Here is a 12426-nt window from a genome sequence, read left to right as displayed (position 1 = left end):
TATTAACTACTTTAGTCGATAATGACATTAAATTTTTTAACTCGGCATACTTCAATTCATCTACGATTGCTACATTCATACCATACCCTGTGCATCCACCAGCGCCATTGTGGAGGATTTTTGAACTGTTATTTAGCGCAACAACTGGACACTTTTTCAACTTTTCTCTCATATAATATGACTCTCCTTACCTCTATCCTCAATAGCCCAGGGTAAGCATGAACGGAAAAAATCTCGTTACCTACTTGATTTAAAAGTATAGGGTAGAGAATGCTTTACGCTTGTATGAAGTGCACAGTGCATCTCCGCAGTGAGATCACTTCGTAGCGGTAAGGCCGCCGATTCTTCTGTATTATCTACGTGTAGTTTGTTTATTAATATTGTATGTGTTACTTGGTAGAATATCAATAAAGTATACTTTCTATTTTCTTTCTGCAGTCCGGAATGTTTTTTTTTGACCAGGCTGAAGTACCCTACTTCGACCCCTCCGAGACGTTTGCACATGTATTATGTACAACTTTCATCTCCGACTATACTCACTATTCACTATTAGGGATTGAATCCCTAAACACTGGATGCCTTCGTGACTTACTTACTTAAGCCCGACCAACTAAGACGCGGACGGTACCTGGGTAGCTTTGGGCCAATATAATAAAAAGTCCACTTTCAATGTATCTATTAAAAACGTAAATTAAATGTTTACCTTAATTAAATTATTTCATTCATTATTATTACATTTCTGTCGAATGTTACAAAATATATTATTATACATCAAATTATTTTAATCAAAAATTATTAATAGAAATTTAAAATAAATTGATATCTTAATAATAAAAATTATACATTACATGATTGATCATTTTTGTATGCTAAAAATTGTATAAAACATTTTATTTAAGCATTGAAATTTCCACTGCATATTGTTGATTACCTATTCTAAACACATGCCACGATTTATTATAATAATGAAATTACTTAGATTAGTACCTGTCTACAATTACTCGTTACTACAGATATTACATTATAATCTAGACAAACAAATCTAACTGTCACATTTCTTACTATTAAGAAATATACTAAAAAAATTTACATAACCATCAATTTAGTTATAATTATATAAACACTAAAAACATTTAATATACATGCATTTCTTCTGCTTAGTACTAAAATGTGTAAAAAAATTGTATTTAATGTAAACTTATTTGAAATTCTGCATAGATATTGTATAGAATTTGAATGAATGACACGTTTTTAATAATTATATTAATTCAAATGTGAGAAGTAGTTGTTGAACTTAACAAGCTCTGCTTGCTAGCTATAGATATGCTATAACTTATTTCAAAACATACAAAATTTAAGGGACAGGTACACAATCTAAGGGATAATAAAACAGATATCATACACATAAAACTATAAGAAGCTTTATATTTCGTGCGTCTATATTAATAACACTTATGTTGCAATATCCAGTCATATCATAAAAATGTCCACATTTTTTATATAAACTTCAATAAGTACGCAATCTCATAAATACATTATTACACATCAGCATAACCCAGACCTATCATAATAATATTTATAGAAGTTTGTTATGCAAAAAGCGATGAAACTAAGGATCCTCTATTAACTTTAGTTAAAAAACATAACTTAATGTTGCTGCTGCAATTTTTATCGGTAATCTAGATATTCTACTTACATAGTTTTTAATATCTCTAACCAGTGATAACTTATTATTGTTATGTTAACAAGTATTGTTATAAATGCACATTATTAAGTAGTCACACACATCTTAAAGTGATTTTGATTACGTTTTGTTTTAACTATTTAATTATTGTACAACGGTTTTATCGTTTTTTCGCGGTGAGATCTTTTTGAGCCACTAAAAGCGTCACTTAATTAGCTATTTGTTAACCTTTTAAGTACCCTTTAAATCGATGTTGATAGATTTTGCGAATGTGTAGTATAATTTTTATTTACAAGACAGCTTAACCCAATTCTTTGTGATGGAAGGCTCTCGGTTGCGATGTCGGATTCGACACGCAAACCGACTCCGTAGATCAGGATGAGTTTCCATTTTCGCCGTTGTCTTGGAAGTTATTAGAGTTCACTGTGAATGGTGCACCAAGCCCGTAGAGATGTCCACTGGAACTCTCTATGTTGTCGTCGAAGAAAATCTGAAACGAGATAAAACAAAATCAAACCAAACTCATCCTAACTTATAACATAAATACAAAAGTGTGTTTGTTTACTTCACGCTTTAACTGAGAAACCAATCAACTTGATTTTTGGCATAGAGCTAGTAGAAACGACGAGGTACAACCATGAGTAACAAAGGCTACTTTTTATTCCTGGAAAGTAAACGCGGACAACAGCTAGTAAACTTGTATTTGGATTCGAACAAGGTCGTAATAAAGTCGATATAAAGATATTTTTATAATTATTTGGTTATTATTATATGAAAACTCATATAATAGTAACAAAAGACAAACAATTGACAACCCCAGATTATTGCATCAACTCAACATTACATTTTTATATGTGTGTTAATTATTGTTTTGCTTCATATCATGGATATCATTATATAATTTAGTCATAAGTACCTCTTTGATTTTAAAGAAAGCCATCCCAGTAAGATGCGAATCGGATCCTGCTTGATGTTGAGGCCCAACCCTCCTAAGTTCCAGCTGATCGGCTACTTCTTGGAGACCGCCTTTTAGGTTCTTGCAAAGCTTCATCAAATACTAGAACAATAAAGATATACAGCTTTTTGGTTCATTTAAAGGTAATTTTGCTAATTTTACAATCAAGTTGTTAAGTCTTCTTATCTCATAAGAGATTGCTTTTTTTTTTTTAGAATTCAGTGTTGCAAGTTAGACCAAAATCATAATTCGCAGTTTCTCTAGCAGTCAAGCAGCAACTAGATATATGGTAATAGATTGATTTTAAACGTCTTAAGGCCGCCTTACGAGAGAAGATAGATAAACAATTATGTTACTCACTTTTACATCATACACAGTTGGAAAATATAGTCTCAGACTTTCAAAGAAGTCATTTTCATCTTGAGGCAAATTTTGATCAGTGAGTAGTTTGAGTAGATATCCAAAGTCATATCCAGAGTGAAAACTGAGCCATTTTATGTTATCCATTAACACTAAACCTGAAATAAATATTACTGTTAAAAATTACAGTCATGATAAGTACCTTTTGTTTAAACAAATAAATCTCTATACTGTCAAGGACTGAAAAAAAAATCCTAGACATGTCTAGCATTCTTGAAACATGCTGTCTTACTTTTCTGTTCAATCGCGCGGGCTATTATTTGATGTGTCCAGAAACCAGTAAACTGACAATATTGTATAATTTTATAATGCATTCTTTACCTGATGACATAAGAAGTTCAGCAAATTCCAAAGGTTCAATTCCATCTTCCTCATGCTTTCGAAACTGAAGTCCTGAGTTCTGGAGCAAATCAATTGAATCTTGTGCATACATATCCTCCCTGAAATGTTAAAACAGAGTTAATCTGTGTGCTGGATAAAGCAGTAAACTTTTTTGGTTTTACTACAACATGTTACTTGTTTAAGGCTTGTAAAAACTTGAGTGGTACCAATTTTTAATTTAAAATTTTTGTGTTAAAGAATAAAACTTACTGTAGGTTAAATTTGAAGTTAAACTGCCATGTAGTGTATCCGGGTGGAGTTTTTCCATTTTCATCCATGAATGTTAGACCAAGCTGTATTATTCTCAACAAATCCACATTACATCTGTGAATTTAGACAAATAATTATTCAAATTTAAGATTAAGTACCAATTGCAAAAGCCCTTTTATTATAAATTATTAGATACTTGTGTTTTATTACTAAAATAATGTGTGGATCAGTATAGTTACAGCTTATTTTAAAGTCCTAGAGCTAAAGCAGAAAGCACTTTGCTATTTACCAAACTATGTAACTTATTAATTTCTTCTTGAAACTAGTCATTTTTTTCCCAGGATTCAATTAAAATCATCCTTATGGTAAAAAAGTTCTACAGGAAAGAAGTTGTGTTCAACAACTAGTTAAATACATATAATTGTTCAAGAACTTGCAGTTGCTTGTTCGTTCAGTTTTCTAATATGGGATAAATTTTGCTGTTATTATAAACTCACTAGCTGACCCGCGCAACTTCTCCAGCACCAAATCGGTAAGAATATCTTAAAAAACCTAGAATCTAATATCAGCGCATAAAATGTACGAAAAACCTGCCACATTAGTAACTCTGTTCATTAGTGAAAACTGTAGGAAAATCGGTTTGTAGTTTCTCGGTTTTTCGCGCCCAGACAGACGCGGCGGGGGACTTGTTTTATTATATGTAAAGATAAAGATTAGTTTCAGCACTTGTTATAAAAGACAGGTTAGAGACATACAATTTTTGTTTGAAAGTGAACCCCCCTCCCCCTCTTGCTAACCTCCCCATGTCTACATACAGTAGCCAGCTTAATACCTTGTTTCTATAACATAATCAATGTAAAGAAAACTTTATGTAATCCTAATAGTTAAAAAGTTTACAAGTACCTGAGTAATTGATACTGGTAGTCAGCTGTAGATCTGAATTCTCCAATGGGCCGTGCTACAACTCCAGGAAACTCTGTATCCATTGCTACCCAGTGGTACTTTTGTACTATCTGTATAAAGTTTAAATTTTTTATTAATTTGCATAATTATCATTCAATTAGTACCAATAATTTCTATGGTATTATGAGAAAAAGAGCAGCATCTGTGATGAGCAGAATGTGCAAAAGCTCCAATGTTATTCTGAGTATCCTATTATAAAAACAAGAAAATCCATTTATGCAGCACTGGGTGCATGTGTTTTCTCATTGCCCTATAAATGGAAAGTATGCCATTTAACATACTGACATAGATAAGTATTATTTAACAACATTTTTTAATTATTTAATTTTATATTATTTTTCGTAAATAGATGTAATGTCTGTAAGTAAAGATTATTATTATGCTATGTCAATCATAATATAAAATAGAACAATTTCTAATAAGAACTAGCAAGATCTTAAATTTGGAATGCCAATTCTTTTCACAACTCTCTAAATTATATTAAATGGGCAGTTCTAAAAATAGTGTTGTTCTTTTCCACAAAAACATTGTGAAAAGCAATGGCAATATTTTAAGACCTATCTAGTTTATTGGGTTTAGAGATTTGTGTACAACAGAATCGGCACCTATCTTCTCTTAGAGGAAAACTGTTTACTTTTTTGATTACTATACAGAGAACATATACAGAGAACTTAAAATAACTTAATAAAGTTAATATAATTAGTCACAATATTTTGATGCATTTTGTTTTTAAAGACTATAAAGACAGATGAAACAGCCAATATCATGTGATATAGTGATTATTTGAAAGAACCAGAGTAGCAAATTCCAGAAGAATAGCCAAAGCTAAATATGAGGATTTGATGGCCAGTTGGCACAGTTCGCAGTGACCCTGCTTTCTGCATCTGAGGCAGTGGGTTCGATTCCTACAACTGGACAATATGTGTGTGATGAACATGAATGTCTTTCAGTGTCTGGGCGTTTATCTATATATTAAAAGTATTTATGTATATTATTCATAAAAAATATTCATCTTAGTACCCATAACACAAGCTACGCTTACTTTGGGACTAGATATCTTGTCATAGTATATTTATTTATTTATTTATTTAAGGGTAAATGTGGATATTGACTGTCCAATCAGACGGCCCACCTGATGGCAAGTGGAAAACCATTACCTAAAAACAAAGCAACACTCTGGAGGGCATGCAAGGAACACATTCTCAAAATTGCCTGTTTCCATCAACCTGAGGCATAGGTGTTGTGCTCAGCAAACCTCCCCCGTGCAAATAATGACACAGACAATGGCACTTATCGGACTGAAAAACACAGCATGAATATGCTTATTTACTTGGTGATAGTACTTTCCTGGACAAGCTTTCATACTACTGAATTTTTACTATTCTACTTACTGTTTATGTATTGTTATAAAAGTCAAAAGTAATATACAATTGTAACAAGTATTGATTAGTGTAGAAATAAGACATATAGTTATAATACTCAACCCATTTTAAAAATAAATATTTTTTCAAATTACTATTATAGTTATAATAGTTGCTATCTACTATTTATGGCAAAATCATAAACGTCCTTGACACACATACCTTTCTGATCATTTGGAATTCTTCATGAAGGTTGTGATTCCACACATCTTTGATGCCACAATCACTGGTTCCTGGTAGTGACAGTGACCCAAAACTGGCTGCAGGCATCTATGTTCAAAATGCAATGAATTATATAAAAATATTTGCTGCCTAGTTTTTGTTAATACCAAATTACAAATATACCGATACAGACCTTATACCGATTGTCTGCGTCTCGGCGGCTGGATTCGTCTGACTTTTGAGACGCCGTGGCTTATGTTTTTGTAAATAACAACGGTAACAACAATATAGGATAGCCACTCTAAAAAGATAGCTAGGACGCGATAACAGTCGACGCTTGTAAATAAAGAACTTCCGTAAGCAATAAACTTTTGTTTTTTTAACTGATTTAGCACTTAAATATAGATAAAGATTGTCTGTAGATTTATTTAAAGGAATGTATTAAAGCAAATTTAAAATACATAAGCCAAAAACTAAAAAAATCCTCCCAACAACATTCACCCTATCGATAGGCATGCCATGTTGACAAATGAAATGACAGATGCTAATGTCAGACATTGACATTGGCAATGGATGACAATGGCATAGACAATTCGGTTTTTTATCTTTTTTTTATTTCTTGCAACACGACGTAGACCTGAAGAATAGTAAATTGCTCTCGCAGTATTTTACTACTAAATTAGATCATATTTGTAAATGTGCGGAACGTATAGGAAAGAGTAGGCTAAACCATGAAATTAAATTAATACAAAACAAAACTTTAATGGGGATAAGCATCATTCATTTTCATTCTGAGATACAGGAGCTAGGTTGGCATGTTGCATGAGATGTCATAAATGTCAGTGAACTTGCGCCTGCAACCAAAATATTTTGCGATCAATTCCGATACTGAATTCGATACCGAGTATTATGCCTTTTAATAGATTTATTTGCGGTTTTACATAGGTATTAAAAAGGTTTATAAGGATATGTTAGGTGCCTTTTTTCTAACGTCAGTTGCAAGGCAAACTGTTGCCATTGTTGCAAAAACACAAGAGTAATCCTAAGTCAATGAATTTACGAATTAGTAAAGCTATGGCGGGAGAATCGCTTTCAACGCAACGACGACGTCAGTGGCACGTGCCGACCGCATCATACGCTTCGTTGAAATGCGGATGACCCTGGCGCATTCGATGCGGTCAATGTGTTTTGCGGATGGCCTTCGCTTTTCAAAAATATGCCGCTTTCATTCCTTCCTTTACGATTTTTGTGACTCGGAGCATAGAAAGTCTGCGACAAACTTTATTGAGTTCAGCAAATTAAAATTCTCAGTAAAAAGTGCATAAAACCTCCTGCTTGAAATTGGGCAAGGATATAGAACTTGTATAATTAGTATGTTACCAAGAGGTAAAAAAACTTTATGGTTTACCAGTAATGTTTGTTTCTCTGGAAAAGCTAATAAACAATAAAGTTTGTTAGCCCACAAACCAGAAATGCATTAATGTGGAGGTTCAAACTTCTCAGCCACTCTCTGTTATGCGAGAAGAGTCTTGTGCTCAGCAATGCGACTATAAATGGCTTATGATAGAACGTGCCGCAACGTTAGCCAGAACTATACCTTAAAATTTAAAGTAAGTTTAATTATTATTTGTATTTACCTAAACATGGAGTAGTTAGAAAGAGAAACCGCTTTTCCCGCAGATTTTTCACTCTAGTTAATATATTGTTAGCGCACGCATAATAATTTATGCGTCGTTGCACGAAGACCACATCACCCCCATAACAATCCCTTTAATATGAATATTTAGAGTATTTTTTATTATTGTCAACCTGCTTTCCGAATGAGTTCCTCTGGCGATCCTTTCTTCACGATTCCTATGCACTGGCGGCATACTGAGTGCAAAAACATAACAACTAGTAGGTAGGTCTCCTCGATGCCCTAGGTAATTAAATGTCGTTTTTAAAACATCCTTGTTTTTGCACTAGCAAATATTTTTTAAATATTGTAGTTTACACTATTTAATATTGACTAAGGGATACCTGCACCTGATTTGTAATTCCTACGTAATATAGTAAAAGTTTTTACCGACATTGGGGTAAAAACTTTTACCCCATCGTGCTTGCCTGTGAAACAGTGGTTATATGGTCCATGTTATTTTAAAACCATATAAGTTTCGTGTTTATTGTGTTTTTCATGATATACCGATACTTCTAAGAGTCATGTGAGTGCTCAGGAACATTATAATGTTATGCCTTCATCTCGACTTTTCTAACACCGAACAGCGTAACGGTGTGAGCAGTGTTTCAACCATGTTTCTGATAGGAGCTTAGGGTGTGGAACGTCTTTCCGGCGTATGTGTTTTGTGTCACGAAGAAGTGAAAAAAGGCTAGAGTAAAAACCAACCTAACCCACATCGTAGCATCCCATCAGGCCTGATAGTAAGTTACGCATGCAAATCTGATATAAAATTAAAAAAAATGTTTATAGCGATATAGAGACGAAACGTAGGTCGTTTCGAGTCTATATCGCTACAAAGATTTTATTTAGATCACTGGAACCAATTTAAATGATCCTCGCTGCAATCTTATCGCTGTAAACCTTCCGTACTTAGCTCAAATAAAAGGCAACTTTATCTTGTTACATTTTAACTTGGGCTAAGTATGTTCTCCAAAATGATTGCCGAATAAACCTAATATATCCGCTTTGGTGCAGTTTGTTGAAGCTTTCGTGTGGGTGTAGAAGCGTTAAGGCGCCTAGTCGTTCGCGGTCCGCCACGGAGTTTGGTGTTTTCCACTCGCTACGAATTTTCCGACGGCTAACTTCGTAACCGGTGCGGTTTTGACGTTTTATTTTATTACACCTAAATATTGTGATTTGTTTCTTATTTCCTTTGGTTTCGTTTGAGTTTGTTCTACATCACGTTGTCGAGGGACGGTAAAACGTAAGTAACTATCATGATTTTATGTAGAAGAGTCAATATTGTATAGGTTGGCTATCACAAAAATTTAATGAAAATAATTGCCGCATAATATACTTATATATATCATTAAAATTTATAGCACCTAGGTAAAGGTTTAGGTAGTATTAAACTATACATATTTTATAACTATACTAACTATACCTATTATATTCGCTTACTAAACGAAATTCTCATTGCAAAACTGGCCGGGCATTTAGAGCAAAATGTATTTAAAAAATGCACTATGCGGGATCGTTCGTCGGACGGATTAAGTAGGAAGTAACTTACTTTCTTGAATATACATAGAAAAGTAACGAAAATTATTTATTGGTATAACTGTTTTAGCTTATGTGTTAAGTGGTTACGTGGCTTGAAACCTCGTGGTGTATTTTGCAGTGACACTGTTTTCATCAAGTAAGCTATTAGGTATGTAGGTAGGTAATGTGTATTCGTACAATTTATCCAATGTGAAATTGGCCTTTGCAGGATACCTACTCATTGAATGCTCTTATTCTAAAATGAAAGACAGCTAACCTGGAAGTGTTACCTAGAAACTGATCTGTTAAATGAGAAGTCTTTGCGGAAAGTTCACTAACCATAAGCCACTGCTAGAATCCCAACAGCCTAGAAATATGCCAATTTTGAAACTGGAAATTCCCATATCGACCCGTGTCAGTAATCGAACCCTGGACGTTCGCAACACATCGCTTGAACGATGTCAAAGCTAACAATTAAAGCGGATGTCCGCCTACCTACCTACTTCTCAAAATTCATATAAATTGTATATTTTCAATGGTAATTTCACGTGTCGATTGAACGAACTATTTAAATGTTTACTTGGGAGACGTTTATTCCCTGAATATGTTAACACATACCTACACTCTATGAAGTATTTTCTCAAATAATAGACAGCTGCCTCTGAAATTGAATTAGATGCCAATTGGCATTCTCATGGTCGCCGTAATAAAATCGTAGCGGTTTAATGGTTCCCTCATAAAAAAATCGTATGGTTTATGTTTGTAAGAGATAGGACGCTATTTGATGCATTTTTCAGGGCTCACTCGTAGTTCCCGTATCGCAATAAACTATGACGATGAGTCACATTTTTTTACATTAGCGTTGTTGATAAATGTTCGTGCTAACATCATATCTTTTGATATTGTTTATTAACTTCGAAGTACAGTTTAGTTTTATAACAAAAAAGCTTGGCATGAAACGAAAATAAATACGATAATCGTAAATGATTTAAACTTAGATTACGCTCTACATGTTCTCAAACCGCACTGCATGGCTAGCAAGGGCATATTCCCTGACAAGGGATATACCTAATGAACGTGTCCACCTGCTAAATCATGGGAACATGGAATAGGAGAAGTTAGCACCCGTTTTTTATTACCCATATATTATTTGGATGTTATTTCAACTTGTGCGCCAGTGTTCTGATAAAGCTGTGGACGAAGATACATTTTTATCCATCCCCGGGGAGATAATAGTCTCCTGTCCGAGCTGGTAAGGCAGTTTTCTTAAATTATCGAAATCATTTTCAGTTCTATAAAGTCCCACGGCTAGACACAGGACACTTATTTCATAGAGGATAGGTTTTAGGTACAAGGCATAGACCCAACACGCGGATTTATTGTATGTTGGCGGATTTAACGATTATAATCACATTTGATTTATGTTAGTTTACATTTTTGTATTCGTCAGCCCCGTGGTGATCACCACGGGGCTGACGAATACAAAAATGCGTATTCTTTGTGTTTTCTCATTTTCATGCCAATCTTTGTTTAATATTTTTTGATAGTAAAGTAAGAATTTCAATATCCACTGTCCTGGGTTCCTCTCTCCAGTTCTCGGTGCGAATTCGCCATTTCAGCACCTTGGCACCCCAACATCAATCAGTTCTCCGAGTTATGTGCCCGCTCTTTGCGACTTCATCTTCCCAATTCGTGCAGTTATTTCGGTAACTCATCACGTAGAGATACGTGATGAGTTACTGAAAGTGCAGCTCTCTCCATCGCTCGCTGAGTGACTGAGCCATTCTATGAGGCCCACGTTTCAGAATATAAGTCTTTATTGGCAACTGCGTGTTGCCAATAACGACTTTGCCTGGTTAACTTTAGGACTTCAAGCTGCCTATGTAAACATTTGGTATTCGTTTTAAAAAGGCGATCAAGGGGTTAATAGGGTGGTTAAATTAAAACGCAAAAAGATATTAAGTGATCGTGTATAATAAACCACCATGTTACTAATACCACCATGTTTAATTATGTTTATCGACCTCCCTGGCGCAGTGTTTTTCTTTTTAATTATCTACAAGTTAGCTTTTGACTGTGACTGCAATCTCATCTGATCGTAAGTGATGGTAGCGGGCTAATTTGTTATTATGGCATTTGAAAGAAATACGGTAGGTACCTATTTCTTTCCTATTCGTTTTTCTATCGTACCGGAACGTTTAACCGTTTGATCAAACGATTGACGAAAACGAACAAAGGGGTGAACGCTGTGGTTTATAATTTTATATATAAGAAGAAGATTTAACACCGGCCTTAACTTCGGGCAGGGGCAATTAGGGATTTTCTCTGGTCTTGTCTGGTAGACGGCTTTGACCGTTACTGGCATTTTGCGTAGAAACTGATACGGGGTTTAGCCTCGACTGCTTAACCTTACTCACCACCAGGTGAGATTGTAGCTAAAGGTTTACTTGTAGAGGAATAAAATAAAGAAATGTTCCGTAACCAAGAATGGTCTTTTCAGTCGGATCATTTAGTTCGATTCACGCGTGGGTGAAAAGGAACATAAAAGAAAACTAGATCTAAAATATTTCAGGATAGGCAAATGCCTATCAAATGCCAAGAGAACTTAAGAAAAGCCTACTCTTTGGTTAACTCGTAGAGATTTCTTTATTATTTCAAGTAGGCCTACTTTATTATTTATAAGGTAATAACTTTTGGTCTGGTCGGAGTGTACCACCGGTTCGGATGACAGATTTTACTGAGAAAAAGCCAACAATAAATTCAGAATTTACTATTTTCTAACAGCAACATTCTCGAGTTTAAAACATTATTTTATCGTGTGTGAGAACCATAAGAACAAATTCATTCTTCCTAGCCGAAACTGATTGTAACTATGACAAACTGCTGAACAAAATGCTTAAAATTAATGATCCAGTTGTAATCTTTGTTTAATAACTTAATAGGTATTTAGTGAAAAAAATCTAGTAAATAAATCGTTTTCTCGCTTAATAAAACTGTAATCGGCTGCGAAGTGAATTGGGTGTGAAGATATTGA

General features: G+C 34.3%; 2 protein-coding genes across 2 annotated transcripts in view; one reads left to right on the top strand and one right to left on the bottom strand.

Moving 5' to 3' along the window:
- Positions 1-1399: 1399 nt before the first annotated feature.
- LOC120624060 (CCR4-NOT transcription complex subunit 7-like) lies at positions 1400-6720 on the bottom strand. The gene is made up of 8 exons (XM_039890390.1): positions 6390-6720; positions 6197-6304; positions 4554-4663; positions 3651-3764; positions 3381-3499; positions 3000-3157; positions 2601-2741; positions 1400-2174 (listed from the first exon to the last, which is right to left on the bottom strand). Exons 2-8 carry the CDS (start codon positions 6302-6304, stop codon positions 2058-2060), a joined length of 867 nt encoding a protein of 288 aa, XP_039746324.1. The 5' UTR covers positions 6390-6720; the 3' UTR covers positions 1400-2057.
- A 2226-nt stretch (positions 6721-8946) lies between these two features.
- LOC120624015 (serine/threonine-protein phosphatase rdgC) overlaps positions 8947-12426 on the top strand; it is a 92535-nt gene continuing 89055 nt past the window's right edge. Inside the window, exon 1 of the mRNA XM_039890322.1 lies at positions 8947-9117. The gene's annotated coding sequence lies outside the window, so the exon portion shown is untranslated. The remainder of the gene's footprint in view (positions 9118-12426) is intronic.

This window comes from Pararge aegeria, chromosome 5, assembly GCF_905163445.1.
Source record: "Pararge aegeria chromosome 5, ilParAegt1.1, whole genome shotgun sequence".
Lineage (NCBI taxonomy): Eukaryota > Metazoa > Arthropoda > Insecta > Lepidoptera > Nymphalidae > Pararge > Pararge aegeria.
This window is presented reverse-complemented; position numbering and strand designations above follow the sequence as displayed.

What these genes read in the sequence shown, in the direction of transcription:
- LOC120624060 (XM_039890390.1), bottom strand. Translation starts at nt 6,304, where the DNA reads ATGCCTGCAGCCAGTTTTGGGTCACTGTCACTACCAGGAACCAGTGAT. An exon ending in TACCAGTATCAATTACTCAG is followed by an intron (nt 3,765 to 4,553) that starts GTACTTGTAAAC and finishes CTAAATTCACAG; the next exon opens with ATGTAATGTGGATTTGTTGA. An exon ending in TGAACTTCTTATGTCATCAG is followed by an intron (nt 3,158 to 3,380) that starts GTAAAGAATGCA and finishes TATTTATTTCAG; the next exon opens with GTTTAGTGTTAATGGATAAC.